At 65.2% G+C, this 21,020-nt stretch overlaps 1 protein-coding gene across 19 annotated transcripts in view; it reads right to left on the bottom strand.

Moving 5' to 3' along the window:
- Positions 1–21,020, bottom strand: part of ABLIM2 (actin binding LIM protein family member 2) — a 124,282-nt gene that overhangs the window by 75,861 nt on the left and 27,401 nt on the right. For 15 of the 19 annotated variants that reach the window (XM_079154418.1, XM_079154419.1, XM_079154430.1 and 12 more), the window contains exons 2-4: positions 9,982–10,125; positions 4,524–4,707; positions 871–983 (exon numbers count right to left, since the gene is read on the bottom strand). In XM_079154418.1, the coding sequence (XP_079010544.1) occupies positions 871–983; positions 4,524–4,707; positions 9,982–10,125 (441 nt within the window). Of the gene's footprint in view, positions 1–523; positions 613–870; positions 984–4,523; positions 4,708–9,981; positions 10,126–13,344; positions 13,548–21,020 lie in introns of those variants that run through there. The other 4 variants (XM_079154434.1, XM_079154427.1, XM_079154426.1 and 1 more) reach the window with 4 other exon arrangements.

Consider the following 21,020-nt stretch of genomic DNA (forward strand, 5'->3'; position numbering starts at 1 on the left):
CCCAGGCCCCAGCTGGGGAGAAACTTCTGAAAGGAGGACTGTCTGGGAGAGCCGCAGAGACCAAGCACACACGCAGGGCCTGCCCTGCGCCCCCGGCGAAGGCTTCCTGCGCTCAGGTGAAACCCGGCCAGCACCCTCGTGCAGCACGGCCCCCGGGCTGGGGCGCGGCAGGAGCTGGGGAGACAGGGCACTCGGCAGGGGCAGGGCATGGGAGTGGGGCTGCCTCTGGGAATCAGGAGAGGCCCACCTGGGTCCTCGTCCTGAGAAGTGGCCCTGCCTCAGGGACACCACCGTGACCACGTTGTAGGCTGGCTCAGAGGACTTACTTCCGCAGTGGCGCCTGCAGCCACTGGGTCCTGGGGTGCTGGTCCCTCCCAGGCCCCATCCTGCCCCTCGCCCCGGAAGTGCCGCCCAGGCTGGGAGAGGCCACCTTGCTCCACCCCGACTGCAAGTGGTGACGCTGCTGACACTTGTTCTTCTACAGTGATAAGAAGGGTGTATTGAGCGCCCACTGCATACACACCTGGGCCAGCTCCAGGGTGGAGTGTGGACCTGAGAAGACCCCACAGAAGCAGGAGCTCAGGCTCTTCCAAGGGCCCCAAGGCACCTCTGGTGGCTTGGAATCAGTGCGGGAGGGGAGCTGGGCGAAGGCTGCAGGCAGAGGACGCGGAGGCCAGGAAGGCCTCCTGGAGGAGGGGGCTGGAATGGCCGGGGGAGCAGGGGAGGCCTGGAGGCCCCTGGGAGGGCAGAGCCCAGCACCAGCAGGCCCCGGATGTCCAGCCTGGTGCTGCCTCACACGCCCCCACGCCATGTCCCAGTGCTGCCCTGCCCATCCCCGGCTGTCTCCTCCATGCGCCCCATGTCACTTACTCCGCAGGCCCTGGGACTGCATGCTGCTGCCCAGCACTGTGGGCAGGGAGCACTTCTGGCACATGCATTCCTTCCCGTTGAAGGTCACTCGGTCCCCAGGTGGAAAGGGAAGCCTGAAACAAGAGAGCACGTGACTGGCCAGGCCCCTTGACCGGAGCCGCCCAGAGCACGCCCAGCAGGCGCCACAGGCCACGGACACAGGGGCCCCTCCCAGACACCACCACGTCCCTGTGGGGAGCTCAGGGGGCTGTGCACACCTGGGCCTCCTCGTCTGTGTGGGGGCACCCGCCTCGAGCTCCAGCCTCGTGCCCTCTCAGTTCCACCCTGATGGCCACAGTGACCAGCCAGGGCTGCTGAGCACAAGCTGGGTGCCTGTCCTCTCCCTCGGGCTGTGGCCTGGCCCCCAGTCCACCCACCTCCGTCTCACCAGCTCCAGCCTAGCCACCCCTGGGGCCAGGGGACCTTTGGGAAGCACAGGCTTGCCACAGCCCCCGCTTGGTGGGGCTGGCCCTCATTCAGCAGGTGTCTTGGGCCCCGCTGGGCTCCTCCCTGCTCTGAGGACCGCCTTCTCGTGCGTGCTGGGCCAGGCCAGGGTCTGCAGCCCTCTCACTCCGCCATGCCCTGAAGCTCCCGAGGCCATCTTCGTATCAGTGCTGGGGTCTGCCCTGGGGTCTCGGGGTCTCAGTGTCTTGCAGTCCCCCCAGTAATGGGGACTTGGGACAGAGTGGAGTCCTGCATGGGTGTGATCTGTGTGAGTCTCCAGCTGTGTTGCCTAGAACAAGTTACTCAACATCTCTGTGCTTCTGTTTCTCATCTGTAAAGGGGAACCAACACGACCTGCATCGGGGTTGCCATCAGCCAGCCAGCCCGTCAGCAGACATCGGTGGAAGGTGCTGGCCTGCGGTGGGCCAGGGGGGCTGGAGGCTGGCAGACTCGGGTCCCCTCAGGGGCTACAGCTTGATGGATGCGCCCCATGCCCAAGGTCACCAGGACCTCGACTGTCCTACCGCCTGCTGGTCTTCCGTCAGCGCCTGCTACGCTCTGCCCCTGCCAGTGGCTTGCCTCCTCCCTGGAGCTGTGGAAGTCCCCTCCGACCCTCAGTGGACACCCCGGCTGGTGCCCGCGCTCGCATTTCCTTCGTGTCTTTTGACGTGGTTCCCCCGTCAGCCTGCGCGCCTTCCTGGGAGGCGGCTGGCAGGTGGGCGCCGGGTACCCTTCTTCTGGCTCCGCTTGGCCAGGTGCCGCCTTCTTGGCACCGCCTTTACCCACACGCAATGCGGCGCGCACGCCTGCGGGTCTGGTGTGTCTGCAGCTGTGAGCGCTTCACCAGTGTCTCCAGGGTCCATGGGGGAAGCCCGGGCCCCCGGCCTCGCCTGCTGCCACGGGTCCCTTCAGCCTGGCCCTGCAGCCCCGGGCTCCCCTTCCCTCACCTGTGAACCCCTCGACCTTTGTGTCCTGCCTGTGCCACCTCCGCTGGGGGGCCTGTGGGGTCTGCAGTGTCTCCGTGGACCATGGGTGGGCCCCTCTCGTTGCCATGATTTCCGGTCACCCGGTGATGGGCAGTGGAGGGTGATGGACTCGGGAGGTCCTGTTGGATGTGTTCTATGGTTCTCGGGTTTGCAGTTCTCAGCGAATCTGGAAATGTTCCATCCATTATTTCTGCAAGTACGCCTTGGCCTCCCTGCCCACCTGGGCCGATGGGCAGAGGGACCTGCAGATGGGCCGGGGCAGGAGAGCGTTCATTCGCTCGGCTCTTTCCTGTCCGGTCCTGTTCTCTCCGTGTTGAGTCTGGGGCTCTCAGGCTGTTTCTGGGTCACAACCTTCCCTTCTGCCTTCTGACCTGCTGATCCTCCGGGGACTCCATTTCAGGACTCGCATCCTTGCTCCGAGATCCCGACCGGCTTCTCCTTCCTCCGGTGACGTCTGGCCTCCTCCTTCCAACACGCACATGCATTTAAGCAGCCGCTTCAAGCCGCCGTCCGCAGGGCGCGCTGGCCACTACCGGGCCTGTTCCTGTTCCCTGCTTCTCCTCTGGCCTGGGTCCCGTTTTCTAGTTCCTTAGGACGAGTGCTGGACATCACGGATTCGGTGTCTACGGGTTGGACTTTGCTCTTTTTCCCACAGAGGGGGCTGCGGGCGTCGGCCTACCTGAAGACCAGCACAGTCCTTGTCCTCACTGGCCTGGGATCACCCTGGCCCTCACTTCAGTGCGACTCTCGTCCCATTAGTAAGTCCTGAGTCATCCCCGCTGTGTGTCTTGGGGGTTCCACTGGTCAGGACACAAACCTTCCCCGGGACTTGTAGGGTGCACAGCCACCTGGTCACTCCCTGCCCCCCTCAGGCCACTCCCTCTGTGCAGACACGTGGAGGTGCCCTCCACGGACCTCAGGCAGCTCCCTGCTGCTTTGTCCCTCTGCCCTGCTGCCCAGTCCTGACTCAGGAGGACTCTGCACTGGGTTTCAGGAGGCCGCTGGGCTGGGCCAAGGTGGGGGCACGCTCTCCTTCCCACAGACCCTCCCCCGCTCCGGTGTCTGAAACCAGCTGGAGGATGTGTTTTGTCCAGGGTTCTCGTTGTTTATGCCGGGTGATGAGTCTAGGCCCAAGTATGCCCAGTGACCAGCACTGTCTGTTACTATTTTTAAAGCAGCAGATCATCCAGACGTGATCTTCCAGGCCGACTGTGGCCAGCCAACCCTGGTCGCTGAGCTACACAGAATCAGAGCCTGGCCTGTGGGCCGTGTGGACACATGGCGCCTCTCACAGAGCCTTCCTGCCGCCCAGCTTCCTCTCGCCTGCACCCTCTGACCAAAGCTGCTGTTGCTGACCTGGGTACGTGCTGAGCCACAGACGGAGCTCGGAAACGCCCGGACACGCCCGGACACCGTCCGTGTCCACTGGGGGTGGTGCCACAGGGAGCACAGCAGGAAACAGGCCCTGCCTTTTATTTTCTCACTCTTTGTTTTCTAGAAATGGAACATTCTCCCAGGGAGGAGCGTGGTGGAGGCTGGGTGGGCAGCGCCTGCTGGCTTCCCAGCTTGGCCCAGGGCTGTGGACAGGGGGCCGATGGCCTTGCAGTGAGGTCAGGATTCAGCCTCTCCCCGGCCACCACGCGAGCTCTGTCCGGCACCGGGTGCCAGAGAGGAGTGACACGCAGCCCCTGCCCTCCCAGGACCCCCACCAAGTAGCCACAGCCACAGGGCTGGAGAAGGACACAGTCCTGAGGTCCAAGACACAGTGGGGGCCCTGAGGAGCGGGGGCGGGCACCCAAGCAGGACGGCTCTGCAGGAGGCGCTGGGGGCGGGGCCTGGGGGCGGGGCTGTGCACCTGTCGGTCACTGGCAGGGCCCTGGGTCTGGCGCCCAGGCATACTGAACGGATGGGTGGATGGGACAGACTGGGAAGCCCTCTGACCAGGCCACGAGCTGGGCTGTCCTCTTGGGGCCGCGGGGGCAGCGTGACAGGGGAGGGGTGGAGGCATAGCACGCTAGGCTGTGAGTTCCGGTGGCCTGTCACCTGCAGATGGGGGACACAGAGTGCAGAGCCAGGCTGCAGAGGGACCCGGCAGGGGCCTGGCCAGTGGCCTGGCCTCTCTGCTGGCCCAGGCTTGGCAGGCTGGCTCGGGAGGAAGAGGGCGAGGCCAGGCAGGCCACTCACCGGCAGACGGCGCACACGAAGCAGTCGGGGTGGTAGGTCTTGCCCAGCGCCGACACCACCTCGCCCTCGATGAAGCGGTCGCAGCTATAGCAGCGCGTGCCATAGAGCCGCTGGTAGTCCTGCGTGCAGATGTACTCGCCCTGCCGCACGAAGAAGCCGCCCTCGGCTAGGTCGCAGCCGCAGGCTGTGGGGAGGACCAGGCGTGGCGTGGGCAGGCGGCCGTGCCAGGCCCCCTCCCACACGGCCCTCAGGCCTCCGACCTGAGTCCAGGGGACTTTCCTACACGTGGTCTTAGCCACAAGGCCAGAAGCCACTGGAGTGGACTTCCCTTCAGCAAGGTCCTGGAAAGGGTCCCTCTTTCGAATGAGAAGCAGACTAGCTCAAGGACCCTCCAGCCTCCGTCCTTGCTGGGCTAGCCTCGACCCCACCACGGATGAGGAGTCCAGGTCCCCGGGCCCCTCCCGACAGCCCTCTCTCCAGGGGCTAGAGACCCTGGTCCACAGGGAGGATTCCTAGCCCCTCCTCCGCTCCTCTGGGTCTCCCTGTCCCACTGTCCCCACCAGGTGGCAAGGCCAGAGCCCTGCAGGAGGGACAGAGGCAGGTGGTCTGACTTCGCCCAATTGCAGCTCCCACACTTGGAGCTTCTGAGCCCGATGGGGAGGCGGTTTTCAGTGGGGAACAGAGGCCACCCTCAGGCAGCAGGGACACCCCTGCCACCTCTGCCCCCTCCATGCCCAGGAGCGCTTGGGAGCCAGGCTCATCTCGGAGGGAACAGCTCGCCGCGCGCCTTGGGTGACCCCTGCCACTCTGCTGGGGCTCAGGGAAGCCCTTGGCCCTGGCCCTCTAGCTGTCCAGGCCCCATGCCAACAGGCCGACACAGCTCAACAGCCCCCGAGCCCACATTCTGAACAGCCACGTGGCCCTGGCGCACCTCACACTGACCCTGGCAGGGCCTGTCACAGCCACACTGGGGATGCGGCCCAGGGGTGGCCGTCAGCTGGCCTACCCTCGCCTCCCACAGGGCCGCGCAGCTGAAGCAGGACCACCCAGCGCCACCTACATCACTGTGCCCAGCTATTGGCCGCAAATGTGTTCTAGCCGAGCAGGGCTGATGGTGCCCCTCCCCAGGGCACAGCTGTCTGCAGGGAGGGCAGACCCTGCTGCAGGATGAGACCACCACTCAGCAGAGGGTCTGGCACCAGCTTTGGGGCTCAGTTCCACCTGCCTGGCACTTTGCTGTGTGCTCTGGGCAAGCCCCTTGCCCTCTCTGGGCCTCTGCATACTCATGGGGAACACAAGGCTCCATCACCCGCAGTGGCAGCTGCTGCCGTCACCTTCCCCAGAGGCAGAGGCCAGCCACAGGCCACTCTGGAGCCTCCTCCACACCCAGGCACAGTGTCCTCTCCACCATGACTGAGGCCAGGCAAAGGCGGCCCCCTCGCTGCCCCGAGACACCAAGGTCACCGCAGGCAGTAACGCTTTGGCCTCTGCCTGCTGAAAGCAAAAGCCTGACCCACCAGGATTCTAGAAGTCTCAGCGAGACAGCCACGGCTACCCGGTTACATTTTGCAAAAGCAAATACACTGGCCAAGGCGACGGGAGCTGGGAGTGCAGCTGGACGAGGCCTGGCTCTGGGCTCTCAGGAGGCCACTCTGAGAGGCCGTCAGGAGGCGGGAGGGCTGTGGCAATGGCTTGTGCCCCTGATCCTTCTGGGAACCCGCCCAGGGAAGTGGCCGTGAACACCCACAGGGTCAGTGCAGCCTCGACATGCTGCAGACAGGTCCTGGGGTCAGCCGGCCCTGCCCCCTCTTGCCGCTTCTCAGCTGTGCAACCTCGGGTCACTCAACCTCTCTGAAGCTCAAGGTAGTTGTCACCAGCTGAGTTACCAATACCACCCTTGCATGACTGTTGAAAGGAAAAGCCAGTTAGCCCAGCAGCTGGCTGGACACGACTTGAAGGCAGGACTGGTGGAACAGTTGAGTTTACCCTGAGCCGCAGGGGTGGAAGGAAGTAGGGCCCACAGGGAGGCGGCAGGGGACGAGTTTATACGTTGAAGGAAGCGCTCAGACGGTGACTTCTTCTGTCCTGCGAGTTGATTCCAGGGGCTCTTTACCACAGAGCTACAGCCCCAGTCCTTTTCTTCTTATTACTATTTTCATTCTGAGACAGGGTCTGGCTGAGGCTGCCTGGAACCTGCCATCCTCCCGCCTCAGCCTCCCGAGCTGCTGGGATTACAGGCACGCGCCCCCGGGCCTGGCTTGAATAGTAACGTCAAGTGAATAAATCAGAATTTAAAGGTACGCACACAGCCTGTCTTCAAACTTGAAGAAGACTCATCGGAAAAACAAAATCCTAACTGAAACTGCAGGGGGCCCTGCTGTCTCCCCACATCTGTCCCGGGGACACCGCATGGCATCAGTTACTGTGGACACACAGCACGCCAGCCAGTGGGTGGACTGACCCAGCCACCAGGCTGCCCAGCCCCACGCCTGCCCATCTAAATCTGCGTCCCTCTCTGCCGCTGAGCAGAACACCCTGCTCCTAGCAGGGGAGGCGGGCTCTTAAGACTCCGGGAGCCCGAGACCACTCCTCATGAACCCCGCACCCCACGAGGTGCATTTGGAGGCCCCTTGTACCACTCGGAGGTCACCCCCAGGTGGCCCAGCACAGCTAGGGTGGCCCCCATCAGAGACCACCTCCCCCAAGAGGCCTGCCCTGATCACACACTTCCAAACAGAGGCCTCCCGCCCTCCCTGCCTGCCCCCTCCCCTCCCCTCTGGTGTCCTGAGCGGGATAAAACCTCGCCGGTCCTGCATTCCACGCCCTGGAACTGACCAAGGGCAGGGAAGTCCTCGCTATGATGCATCCCAAGCACTAAGGTCAGCATCTGACACACAGTAGGTGCTCTGTACGAGAGCACTTGTCAACGATGCTGCAGTGCTTCGAACATGGGTTAGGAAGCCGGCCAAGAGCCACAGCAGCTGCGGGCAGCAGCGGAGGGACCTGCACCCAGAGTGGGCACCAGAGCCCAGGCCTGGGCAGCTAAGCGTGCCATTTCCTCCAGGGGTTTCTCAGGCACACCGGGGCAGAACATGCCCAAAGGGACTCCTGGATGGACTGTGGCACCGTCCCTCAGCTGACCAGTCTGCTTTGGTTTGACTGATGACATGCCCATCCCAGGACGGGCAGAACTGAGCCAAGTCACAACCCTCCCATTCCTGTGGCCAGTGGAATGGCCATGTGGCCTAGGTCTGCCCAGTGAGTGCCATGGTAAAGCTGTGGGGGGCTTCAGGAAAGGAGAGGCCCTGTGCTGCGTGACCCCCATGCCCTCGCACGTGGCTTGCCACCCTATGAGGAGGTGCTGTCGGAACTACAGCAGCCATCCCGAGTCCTTGAGGAGAGGCCCATGGCATGCACAGCTGAGATGTGGGAGGGGCAGCTGGGGGTGGGGGGTAGGGAGGGAAGCCGAGTCCTGGTGACCCTGCGGGCCTGAGGCAGGTGGGGGGGCTGCAGCTTCATGAAGGTGACATGTCCATTTGGTGAAGATATGGTGAGCTGGTTCTCCCCCGCCCCCCAGTACCAGGATGCTCCGGAACTGCGTGTTCCCAGGGACCCTGGACCAGACTCCAGCCGAGACCACGGTGTTTTGCTGGGACACGCTGCTGTCTGCAGAGTTCATGGGCCTCTGTGGCTCTACAGTCCTGAGCAGGAGCACAGAGGCCTCGTGGGCCAGGGCCTCGCTCTGGGGCCAGCCTGGCACCTGCCACTGCATGTCCAGACTCCTGCCCACCGCCACTGCGTACCAGCTGGCCTCAGGGAGCACGGCAACAGTGTCCCGGACCCTGGGCTGGCTGCACTGACCTGGCCAGCAGGAAGGGGTGCAGCTGTCCCCGCAGCTGCCCACCCGGGCTGCAGACCTAGGTCAGCTCACAGAGGAGCCTGTGGAGGCAGCGGCGCCTGCGTCCCCCACACGGGCATCATGGAGCCGACGGCGGGCTTGGCTCTTCAGAAACAGTCGGGAGAGCAAACCAGATGCAAACCAGAGCCTAGCGCCAAGGGAGAGCGGCCGAGGGCAGAACTGAGTTCCTTCTCCTCGGGAAGCACCCCCGGAGCACCGCACCCCTTCATCCCGAGGTGACTCTGTCCCGAGGTGACTCCATGGGGACAGGAGCCAGGGTGCCGCACCACCAGCGCCCCTGGTCCACGTCCCAGGAAGCTGTTTCTGGCAGGCACGCTGGCCGTGGTTCTCCTCGCTGTCCTCTCTAACAGCCGAGGCCATGGCCGAGGTCCTGTCATCAACCCGCCCCTGCGGCCTTGTGAGAGAGGTGGGGGGTCCTGGGGAGCAGAGCACCTGAGAACTGATGGGCCAGCTGGGCCGGGCACACAGGGACGCCTGGATCCAGGGGACATGGGGTCAGGGCTGGTTGCCTACCCAGGACAGAGCCCTGAGGCCAGCCTCTGCCGAGGGACCAGGCACTGCTGCCCTCTCAAGATTTCCGAGGTGGGGGTGCAGGGGGATCACTCTGGTCCCCAAGCCACGGGCCCTGCCTCCCGTGTACCCTGACCTCTGGGGCTGGTGGCCAGGACACTTCTGGGGTTTCCCTTCTACAGCAGAAGAGCCCAGGCGGTCCTGAGGTTTGGCATGGCTGGAGCCTGCAGCCCACGCAGAGGAGGTGGAGGCCTCGTGTGGGACGGGCTTCCCTGCGCTCACTGTCCCCTGTCCCCATGGGGGCACCCCGGGTGCCTGCACAGGAACCTGGGAGGGACCACCTCAGGGCCACAGAAAGACCTAGAATGAAAGCTCTGGCCAAGCCCAGCGGCTGGGGTGGGACCCGGGGAAAGTGCATCGGGAGGGTCTTCGGGCCGTGGGCGTTGGGGGGTCCTCCAACCCGGGGCTCGGGTCTGGACGTCACCCCGGGGGCTTTGACTTGCCACCCCCAGCTGTGGTGTCACGCGTCTCTAGGGAATTAAACGCAGGCGCGCTTAGTCCCGCCCACACACAGGGGACCCAGGGAGGCTGGTGGCTCTGCCACCCGGGAGAGAGGATACTGCTGGAGTTTTGGTTCTACTTTCATCCTATCTTTTTGGTATTATTTGAATGTAGTATATTATTTATGTCATTTTTACACCTAGAGAAAAATCAAAAGGCTTTTCCCTTGGAACAAAATGGGAATGCTCCCTTGCTGGGTGAGGGCACCTCGGACACGACCGGTGGAGGCCACCTGCCCCACCCTGCCGATGGCACTGCCAGCCATGAGTGCTGGCCCTCCCAGCCACCCTGGGAAGCCTCTGGTGCTGGGCAGTTGTAGGGGGCGGCCAGGAGCCTGGCGCCCTCCCCACTGAGCAGGTTCCTCCCTGCACCTGGGACATGGCTGCGCCCGAAGCTTGTCCCCCCCCACCACAGGCGCAGCAGGCACGGCAGGCGCGGCAGCCCTCCAGGCTGGGAGTGGACACTTACCTTTGCAGACGAAGCACTTGATGTGGAAGTACTTGCTCTGCACGCGCAGCACCTCCCCCTTGCACACGTTTCCACAGGTGTTGCACAGGATTGCGGTGGCCGGCGGCTGCTCCAGGGGGCTGTGAGCGGCCTGGGGCTGGGACACTGGGAAGGAAGCAAGCAGTGGGTCAGAGGGAGGGCGAGCTCGCCTGCAGGCTCGGGCTGTGCCCCCAGCCCTGCACCACATGGCACCAAGGGGGGACTCCGGTCCACGTTGCCCAGGGACAGAGAGTCAGAGCGTGACAGGTGGCGACCCTGAGGCCACCGCCCCCTGGTCAACTGCAGTGAGCCCCATGCCATGAGCAGCCTGGCCCCTCGCCTGCAGTGACCAGACCGTTGCTACCTCTCTGAAGGGCAACCCAGCCCCTGCTGCCTCTAACGGGCAGGTCTTGCCCAGCCAGGTCTCTGAGGCAGGGCCTCCCCCAGCAAGCCTGGCAGCTTGGGGACCCGGGTCCTGTGCCCTGTGGGTACAGCCCCACGTTCCCCGGGGGAACTGGCTGCACATTTCCTCTGGTCCCGGGACATCCGTCTAAACATGGCTGCTGTCCCCTTAAAGTCCGTCCCAGCGCAGGGTGTTAGGGAGGCGCTGGGAACCCTGGTTGATGGGCTGACGAGAGGGCACCGCCGACCGTGGGTGCCCGGACCGCCCCTGCCCTCCTCGTGCACACCCTCCCCAGTGTGCGGAGGCTGGAGCAAGCACGCTGGGGCCACAGGGCTGGCAAGAGGCAGCCTTGGCAGCAGGAGAGCCACAGCGACCCCCGGGGGGGCAGTGCTGGCCCGGGAGCTCAGGGGAGCGGCCGAGCTCTGCAGCCCAGGGAGGATTGGTCAGGGGGAGGGGCTGCCCTCCTGGGCGCAGGCAGGAGCCACGGCGGGTCCACAGGCTGGGTGGGGAGATGTGGGGGCTGCGGGGGTCTCGCAAGCGCTGTGCACAGCTGATGCTTGGTCTCCAGTACATCTGTGAGGGACCCACTCAGAAGGACTGAGGACCCCAGAGGTCAGGGGCCGGGCAAGCACCGGGGTGCAGCCAGGGACCTGTGGCCAGAGGCCTCAAAGGACAGAACCGCAGCCCCCAGCGTGGGTTCTGATCTCCAGGCCTGTGCACAATCCCGCCGTAGTCGAAGGGCTGTGCAGGCTGGCCCTTGAGGACCTGGAGCACCCGGGAGCTGGCCAGGACCCTGCCTGGCCCAGCACCAGCCCAGGGCCCCGGCGTGGAGGATGCCTCCGGTGTGCTTGGTGGAGACGAGGCTGTGGAGGAGGCCAGAGGAGCGACATCGCTGGCCTCCCAGGTGCAGGAAGGGTAGCGAGCCTGGGGGTGACCTGGGGCAGGCCTCTGACCTCCAGCCCGCAGTCACGACCCGGTGCTGTTTGAAGCCCCTCATCTGTGGGCATCCGTCAGGCAGCTGCAGGGTCTCGCACGGCGCACAAGCCTCCAGATGGGCTGGGGTCTGGGCGGGGCCAAGGCACCTCGCCCGTCCCATCCACTGCCCACCCGCATTTGGGTGCCAGATCCACCGTGCCCAGCAGCTGTCCCCTGGATCCCCCCTTGGCCCAGACCCTGTGCCAAGAGCTCTCTGCAATCGTACTGAGAGAATGAACCACAGGCTGTGCACAGCCTACGGCCCCCCAGAACCCAGTCCCTGGCCCACGGCACAGACAGGAGGCCAACCTGCAGAGCACACTCCCAGGGGGACAGGCACCATCTCTAGTGACAACCAGGGGTCCGAGATGGCACAACCTGATGACGGGCCCACAGCTGCCCTGCTTCCAATTCCAGACCAGCCACAGAAGCCCAAATACGGCCCTCGCCAGTCTCCCAGGACACAGGTGCCCCCGTCTCCAGGCCCAGCAGAGCATCCCTCTCCACTGCGAAGCTGCCCCACCCCCCTGCAGGTGACCTGCCAGCTACTCAGAGCCACTGCAGAGGGAGTCACAGGTGGCCCTGCTGAATGTCCTTGTGGCTGGTCTCCGCTGATTCTACAACGCTCTCAGCCAGCTTCTCCTGTCTTGGTCTGGGTTCCCTTGAGGCTGAATCAGACAGGTAGGGGCTACAGGTGGCAAATCTGGGGGTCCCAGGTGCCAGGAAAGAGAGAGGGACCAGGAAGGTGGGACGGGAAAGACAGAAGCCAAGAGCCCAGTGCTACCGAACAGCTCACCTCCGGGGCCCCAGGGAGCCTGTAGGACCTGCCCAGTTCGTCCTGCTGAGGGAAGAGAGACGGGGGCATTGGTCCCTCACTTCCTGTCCCCCACGCATGAGGGTCACCCAAGGAGGAGATCCCTCTGCTCTCTGGGCTGCTGGGTCTGGGCTGGCCCTTGCTTCCGAGGCCGGTGCTGCAGCACTATGGGTGCTTACGGGGCAGGGCCACTGTCACGGCACAGCGGAACCCAGAGGTGGCAGCAGGACACGGTGCTGGTCCAGAAAGTGACTGCCACAGTTCTCTGAGGGCCTGGAACACTCGGCCCAGGCCTGAGGCTGGCGCTCAAGTATCTGTATGAGAAGGCCAAAGGCTGGCCTGGCCACCAGGCCTGGTGGTCCCCGTCCCTGCAGCGAGAATCAAGGAACTGTAGCCCAGACAGGGGCAGCTCCCCCAGCTCCAGCCAGTCCCTCACCTCCCAGGGCCCCGCATGCCAGCAGCCACCTGGGCCAGGCAGGCAGGACTTTCGTCCTCTGCAGAGCCGGCCCCCCATGCAAGGCTGACCATGGACTGCCTGGAGGAGGGAGCCGGGTCATTCTGGGGACAACGGGCCTTCCAAGGACAGGGACGCTGAATAGCTCAAGGATGGTGGCGTCAGCTGCCTGGGCATGAGGTGAGGTGTCGCCCTAGAGAAGCAGGTGCAGGAGAAGAGAGCACCCTGAAAAATAACTCGGGTGGTGCTGGGCACCCAGGGCTTGGTGACCACACCCGCCTCGCCTTTAAGAGGTCAAGAAGCTACAGCAAAACCATGGTGCAGAGCCGGGCCAGGGCCCTGAGCTCAGCTGCAGCCTGGGGGCACCTGCCACATCTCCCTCCCTGGTGGTGGGTGCGCTCCCGTCTGCACAGCACGCCCGCAGCCCCCTGTGGGCCGGGCCTGCCTGTCTACTGCTGTAGGCTGGAGGGAGGAGCAAAGCCCACTTTCCTCCTGTGCTTGGGCCCAAGCTTCTCAGGAAAACAGGCCTGGAGGGGGTCCGAAGACCCCGACAGCACCCACTCCAGGCTGGGTGGACAGGGGCTGGGCCACGGGGCTCTTGGAGGGGACACGCCAGCGAGTGGCCCTGACCCCATCTGAGCTTAGTCAGAGAGGGGGGGGGGGGGGGTGTCAATGTGGCTCTGTTGTGTCCTTACCTACCAGAGACACAAGGATGACATGCTGTGCTTCACGAGCAAGGCAGGTGTCTGACTGAACTGCAGCTCGAGTCCAGGGGAGGAGAAAGGTCAGTTTCAGGTTCCAGGGGGCAGTGTGGGCTGTGGGGTCAGCGGCCCAGGACGCAGTCTCAGCCTATCCCCTCATGTTGTGACCTTGACAGTCCCTGGCACCCCAGCTCCTGCCTGTCTGGCTGTCCCGTCACCCACCCACCCTCTGCTCGCATCACCTGGCAGGGGAGGTGTGTGGGGACAATGGGCAAAACACCTGCCTCGCAACCAGCCCACCAACAGTCAGCATTAGGAAAAGATGGCCTTCGATGCTGGAAGAGCACAGCCTGACATCGCCAGCTCCCAGGCTGTGGGAACATCTCTGGACTGGGGAGAGCTATTTTGAGGGCGTGACTTGCGGGCTGCACAACCCCACCCGCCTGGAGCCGCTGCAGCAGCCTGGGGCCTCTGACCGCAGGGTCTGAGCTGTGGTGCTGCCCTCTGGCGAGAGGACGCAGGCACTGCGCCTCGAGGGCAGCTCCTCTTGGTGCAGCCAAGTGGGCCCTGCAGGTTTCCCTCCAGCACGCAGCTCCCTGTCTCCACCCGCTGGTGAATCAGGGGGGTCTGAGGTGCCTTTGTGCCCCAAGGCGGGTTCATTCCAGCACTGCCACAGCCGCTGCCGTGCACGGTCGGCACGCACAAGACCCTGCAGGACCCTGTGTGCTTCCTCCTCGCTCTCGTGTTCTGACCGTGGCTGACAACGTGCATCGCGTGCGTCAGGAGGCAGCTGCTCTTCCAGAGCTTGCAGAGTGCCGCTGCCTCGCGCTGCTGCTGTGCAGACTGAGGCTCAGGGACACGTCCCTCGGGAGCCCGGAGCTGGTGCTGGCCAAGGACAGAGTCCCCAGGGTGCAGGGCCGGGTGTGGCTCATCCGGTCAACCAGCCTCCCTAAGACCAAGCTCCACCAACTGGAGGCAGCTCAGACAAGCTGGCCCTGAAGGCCAAAGAGAGCCTGGCAGCCAGAGGGTGCCCACGACACTGGAGAAGAACAGCCTTTCACATAAATGAGCTCCAGCAAAGCTGCCAGGACACAGCGTCTCCGGGCGGGCCGCCTCCTGCCCTCCACAGCTCAGACCCAGGACGGGTGCTGCTCCCAGCCTGTCCTGCCGGGGCTCTGCGCAGCAGGCAGCCAGGGCAGCATGTGGACGTGAATTGCCCCCCTTCTTTCTCTCCAACACCAGCCCGGGCCAAGGGAAGGTCGGGCGTGCTCGGCCTTCCTGCCACCCCCGCAGGCCAGGGGGTTGCCCATCTCACAGGGTGGACACTGAGGCCACAAGAAGCTCTACTCCCCGTGCCGAGCGCTGGGGGCCTGCAGAACACTCACCCAGAGCCCACCCGAGTTATCGATTCAGGGGACCCAGTCACTTAATTTTAAAAACATCTTCAGTGGTCCCAATGATTCCGACTCCAGACTTGGAAACCGCTGGCTCCTGTCGGCAAGGGCTGGCCTGGCCAGCGTCGCCCAAGGCGACTCAGCGAGTCTGGCCTGGAGGACCAGCCCCTGGGCTGTCCCGTCAGAGGGCTGCCTTCGACAATGCACTTGGTGAATAAAGGATGCGTGTCCCAGGCCGACTGGAAAACCACCCAGACAGAGCCTCGCTGGGCGGGGAGGGGCACCCCAGGGCGGAGGGCTGGCCCCAGAGGCTCTTCCAGAGACGGAGGTCGGCGAGAACCGGGACCGGAGCCACGGGCCCCTGGCTAGATGTGAGACACCTGCTGCATCTTCCGGATTCGCAGACTAGACACGACCTGCCTGGGTTTAACAGGGACATCCGCCTCTGGCGGGCAGCAGGTCACCCAGATCTAAACACTCTCCTCCGGGGGTCCCGGTCTCCAGGAGCCCTGCCTCCTGCCTGCCCTAGGCCTTCACTCTGCCTCCTCGGGAAGCCCTCTGGCCCTCTCCACACTCCCTGCAGGTGCCACCACTGCACCCCTGCCTCCAAACATCCTCGGGGTTCCCCAGGCCAGGGCTGCCTCCGCCTCTGACTGCAGGTGGCGTGCACCTGTGCGTGAGGTCTGCACAGGGGGGAGGGTCATCACCACCTGTCAGTCAGCTACCCCAGACAGGCGAGCTTGGAAGGAGGACGGGTGGGAGTCATGCCCCAAGCCTGCACTTAGGGCTCCCCCCTGGAGCTGGAGGGGCTCGGTGTCCGAGCAGGCGGAGGACGCGGTGGAGCGGTGGAGCGCCTTCTCCTGGAGGTGGAGAACGCGGTGGGGCGCCCTATCCTGGGTACTTCAGCCCCCAAAGGAGGGACCCGCAGGGAGCTTGAAAGCATAATGCTGAGGCCCCAGCCTGAAGAGGCTGCCAGCCGGTGGCTCCGCCAGGGTGCTCTGGGAACGCAGAGCGGTGGGGACAGTGGAAAGGCTGGTGGAGGCCAGGGAACAGCAGGAGGGACAAACGGGTGGAGCAGGGACTTTCAGGGCAGTGGCCCTGCTCCAGCGGGTGCTGTGGCGGTGGACACAGGTCATCGTGCATCTGTCTAGCCTCGTAGAACCCACGGCACAGTGGGCCGAGGACCTTTCCACACCACGCAGAAGCCACCAGCCTAAAGTGCTGGCCACAGGGGACCTGGGGGGCTGGGGACGCGTGGCAAGTCTACCGTCTGTTTGCACCCTCCTTTCGGTTTAAAAAGGAAGCAGCACGCTCCGAGCACGCTCCACCAGGACCTCAAGTCGACCTCGACGCTGGGATGATGGGGCTCTCGCTGCGACAACCACACCGCCGTAAACTTGTGGTGAGAACCAACCAGGCGGGGCTGGGACGCTCAAGGACGGGTCACCACCCGCTGCCCGGGGCAGCCTCCATGGGGACAGCAGCTGCTGCTTGGCCAGCAGCGGGGGGCTCTCAGGCCCTCAGCCACTGCCCCCGGGTCATGGCCACCTCGCCCACCTGTGTCCCCACTGGACACCACGCTGCAGGTGCAGCCGGGCATCCGTGCGGCCCCAGGGAGCTGCAGCACAGGCAGGGGAGGGCCTGGGGTGCTGGCTCTGCTGGCTCCGGGCCTCACGTCTGCGCAGACCTTTCCTGTTAGAGCCCACACAGTGGGTATCTGACTCCTGCAGGACATGCCGTCTCCATCACTGTATCAGCCATGGACAGTAGGTCAACAAGTGGCCCAACTGTGTTCCAGTCAAACTCCATCTGCCATCGGAGGTGACGTGTGTGCAGGCTGGGGGGGGCCTCTGAGAGGAGGTGACATGTGTGCAGGCTGGGGGCCTCTGGGAGGAGGTGACATGTGTGCAAGCTGGGGCCTCTGGGAGGAGGTGACATGTGTGCAGGCTGGAGCCTTTGGGAGGAGGTGACATGTGCAGGCTGGGCCTCTGGGAGGAGGTGACGTGTGTGCAGGCTGGGGGCCTCTGGGAGGAGGTGACGTGTGTGCAGGCTGGGGCCTCTGGGAGGAGGTGACATGTGCAGGCTGGGGCTCTGGGAGGAGGTGACATGTGCAGGCTGGGGCTCTGGGAGGAGGTGACATGTGCAGGCTGGGGCCTCTGGGAGGAGGTGACATGTGTACAGGCTGGGGGGGCCTCTGGGAGGAGGTGACATGTGCAGGATGGGGCTCTGGGAGGAGGTGACATGTGCAGGCTGGGGCCTCTGGGAGGAGGTGACATGTGTACAGGCTGGGGGGGCCTCTGGGAGGAGGTGACATGTGCAGGCTGGGGGCCTCTGGAGGAGGTGACGTGCGTGCAGGTTCGGGTCAAGGTACCTCTGGGACATGAGCAGCAGGCTCCGCAGGGCTTGTCTGGGTGTGGCCTGGCCACCTGGTGGCTACTGTCCACAATCTGTCGGCCTCCCGGGCCCGAAGCCCATTGGCCACAGTTGGGTCTGAGTGGTCTGTCTCACTAGGCCAGGGCTGGGAAGGCCTGAGCTGGCCTAGCTGTCTCCAGTGCTCAGCCAGCACTGTCCCCCTGGGGGTCGTGGGCGTGGGCGCACTGAAGGGCAGTGGGCACAGGCCCTGCCTCCGTCGCACTTCCCTGAAGCCATTCCCTCAGCTCAGGACACCTGCCCCCAGGCGACAGCCCGGGGCCGCGGAGCCCCTCACCCTCAGGACGCTGCAGTCGCCTCTTGGTTTCAGGCTGGCCAAGCCTGGCCCAGGCCTCCAGCGTTGCTTGCTGCAAACCATGGCAGGTCACAGAGCCGCTGCCTAACCTACTTAGGCTGACGCTAATTATAACCCGAGCCCAGGGAGCCGCGCCCAAGGCTGGCCCCGTTCTTGCAGGGCCGTCCGCCTGGGCCCAGCAGGCAGGCTCCGCAGTCTCCATTCAGCCCTCCACCCCTGCCCGGCTCCAGCCCTGTCCCTAAGCCGCTCACTCACGGGCACAGAGATGGAGAGACGGGCACACACCACAGCTAGAAGCTGGTGGCACCAGTGATGCCTGAGGCCCGGGCCCAGGCAGGCGTGTGACCCCCGGGCGGTGTCTGCAGGAGCAAACCTGTGGCCCCCAGAGCTGCCCCCCAGGGGCGGCTCCCCCAGCACCCGGGGACGGCAGGCCCTCTTCCCGTCCCCAGAGCAGGCCAGTTTCTCCCCGATCCTTGACCTGTCCTGAGGACAGCGATCTGCTCACCTCTGCGCTGGGTCCTGGGTGTGGACCGCAGGCTCGTCACGGGTGTTCGCCGGGGGAGGGAACCAGGAAGCGTCCACCTTCCCAGACTGGCGGCTCCCGCTGCCCGTTGGGCCCCTGCCAGCCCCGGGGTCCTTCCAGGTCTGCCTCCTCTGGGGGTGGGGGCTCCACGTCCCCCTCCTCACCCAGCAGGCCCAGTCCTATCCTGACACTGTGGGTGCCCAGCAGGGAGGATGGACCTGCCCGCACTCGCCGAGGGGCAGCCCGGGCACCTGTGCGCCCTGCAAGGCCCTTCCCGGGCTCCTCGAGGCTCCGCGGGGACCATGGGAGCCTCCCACAGTACGGCCGCGCCATCCCTCCAGACAGCGGTGGGGTCCCCGACCAAAAGAGCACGACAGAAGCAACACCAGGGGGCCTCCAGGTGAGGTCACAGTGCCAGACTCCCCTTGCTTCCTCAGGATGCTCAGTGGCCATGTTGTGGGGAACCCACAGCAGCCCTGGGCAGTGACCTAGGCAGCGGTCGGGAGCCGTTCTGCCTGGAAAGCCACGGAGCCACCACGTGTGTGACAAAGGTGTCTCCGGAGGACTCCGCCCTGTCCCGACACCCCTCAGACACCGTGCAGACCACCGAGCCCTCTGAGCGCCTGGCTCAGCGCGCTCTGTGCCGCGGTGGTTGGCTGGTTTGTGTGGCGCCATCAACAGCCAGAAAGCCCCCGGCCTCAGAAGGCTGCTGGCTCGCCAGGGCAGGAGCGCCTCGCGCCCTCCGATGGCTGCCCGCCGCTGGCCGGCTCTCCCTCCGCCCCCACCAGCATCGAGTGCTCCCCACAGTGGGTGGCCCGCAGGGGACTTGGGGGCTCTGCAAGGGGACCTGAGCGCACCACACCCACCGCCCTCTGCAGAGCACCGTGGACTCCCGAGTGGGCAGGCCTGTGGTACTCTGGCCGCCCACGGGCTCCAGGGAGCAGGAAGGGGCCTCCGTGTCGGGGTGAGCCCACTGGAAGGGGCCTCGTGCTCTGGAGGAGTGGGAGGAGTGGGGACCTGGAGCCGACGCTGTGGCAGCTTCCCTGTGCTCAAGGAAAAGCCCAGAACCAACCAGCTCTCGCGCGATCCCAGCCTCACGGCTACTTGTCCACCAGGACGGGCTCAGTCCCCGGCCAGCGGCTCATGGGTCACAGCGTGTCCTGCCCTACAACTCTCCCCGGGGAGAGCAGGCAGGTGTGGGGCTCGGCGATGCTCCCTCCCGCCTCTGCACAGCCTCGCTCCAGAGTGCTCCAGAGCCAGCCTCTCAACAGGAGGCGCCTGCCATCTGGACCTAGGGAAGGCAACTGGACCATCTGGACCCAGAAGTATGAGCCTGTCTGAGGCCTCTCAGCCACCCTGGAAGGTGGAGAGTCTTAGGTCCACGTGGCGGAGCTAGGAACCAAGCTCAGAGAGGTTAACCAACCAGTCTGAAGTCACACAGCCAGCAAGGGCAGAGCCAGGATTCCGTTCCAGGTCAGTGTGTTACTGCACCCGTGAGCACTGCGCCCGTGAACACATGCAGTCTACATGACAACTTCTGAAAGGGGAGATCTGAACCCAGCAAGACCATGTGAAGTCTCCGCCAGAAGGTGGCATGGCCGGCTGAGGAGGGGTCTCTGTCCTCCGCCCAGGAGGAGCCGGCCCTGCCACGCCCTGCCATGGACGTGGTGCCTCCAGGACGGGCGACAAGGACTGGGTCTGTCTGTGGGACTCGGGGGTGCGCCATGGAGGCGGACAGGGAGTGGGACCTGCCCACTTCCTGCTCCCCAGAGTCCTCCATGGCAAAGTGCCACCACGAGCCTGCGGACACAGGCATCTTGGGGCGGGATGTGCCCGCGGGGGCCCGGCCAGCCCCGGGGCGTGGCTGAGTCCCGGAGGCAGAGCTGGAGAAGAGCCAGACAGCCCTGCAGGCAGGCTGGCCAAGGCTCCAGGCGCAGCAGCTGTCCGTCCCTCCCCCGGCCACCCGTGTCCCCGCGGGATGGCATTGCGCTGCCAAAGAGCACGGCCCCGCAGGACGGGGGGCATCCGTTCTTCCAGGGGCATCGGGACGCACACAGGAGACCACGAGGGGCCGGGAGGGAGCCCCAGCCAGGCCAGCAGCGCGTCGGTGACGAGGCTTCCAGCCCCGCGAGCGTCCCTCACGTCACGCGCCTGCCTCCTGTAGGTCTCGGGCGTCCAGCTCGTGCCTGTAAATGCTCAGCCCTCGGGGCGTCAGGACGCACGTCTGGGACAGCAGCGCGCAGGGCCCGGGCGGCCGATGAGCTCCAAAGCCCTCAGCCGCTGCTCCTGGTCCCCTCCATGACCCGGGCACTCTGCCGCAGTCTTGGGCACAGAGCTGCAAAAGGCGAGGTCCTCGGGCCACGGAGGGGCTGCTGCCAGGGCCGTGACCGTGGGAGCGCAGCAGGCCGGCGCCAGCGCAGACGGGCCAGCACGCATGACACGCCAGGGTCAAGGGCCCTGCCTGTGTGGCACGGTGGGCACGTCAGCTCCAGCCCTGCCACCGGCTGGCACTGAGGCCTTACACCCCTCAAGCTGCCAACAAGGGACCCAAGGCTCAGAGAGAGCAGCACCCGAGCAAGAGGGCACAGCTGCACCTGCTAGGGGGCTGGGACTGGTCTCGGCAGGAACCAGCCTCTGGCTCCCGGCCCCCACCGCCCACCTGACTTCCGGGCTCTTCCCACGGCCGCCTGATCCGCTGGGCAAGGCAGGCCGGTGTCGGGAAAGCATTTCCTGAGTATCTAATTTAGACCAGGCATCTGAGCCCTTGGCCGGGAGCCGGGGGAGGAGGGTGGTGACCGCCCACCAGCCGGTCAGCATGCGGGGCATACAGCAGGCTTTCTGGCGGGACCCTGGGCTTCGCGCCGTCTGCCTCCTGCCAGCGGGCCCAGCTCACCAAGGCCACACATCCAGCTCACAGCCTGCCTGCTGCGGCCGGGTCCCCACTCAACCTGGGAAGGCCAGGGGAGGCCTGGGGCAGCTGGCCTGAACCACCCGTCTCTGGGGACGGCGCCCCAGGGTTCAAAGACAAAAAT

This window comes from Sciurus vulgaris (assembly GCF_902686455.1).
Source record: "Sciurus vulgaris genome assembly, chromosome: 9".
NCBI classification, from domain to species: Eukaryota; Metazoa; Chordata; class Mammalia; order Rodentia; family Sciuridae; genus Sciurus; species Sciurus vulgaris.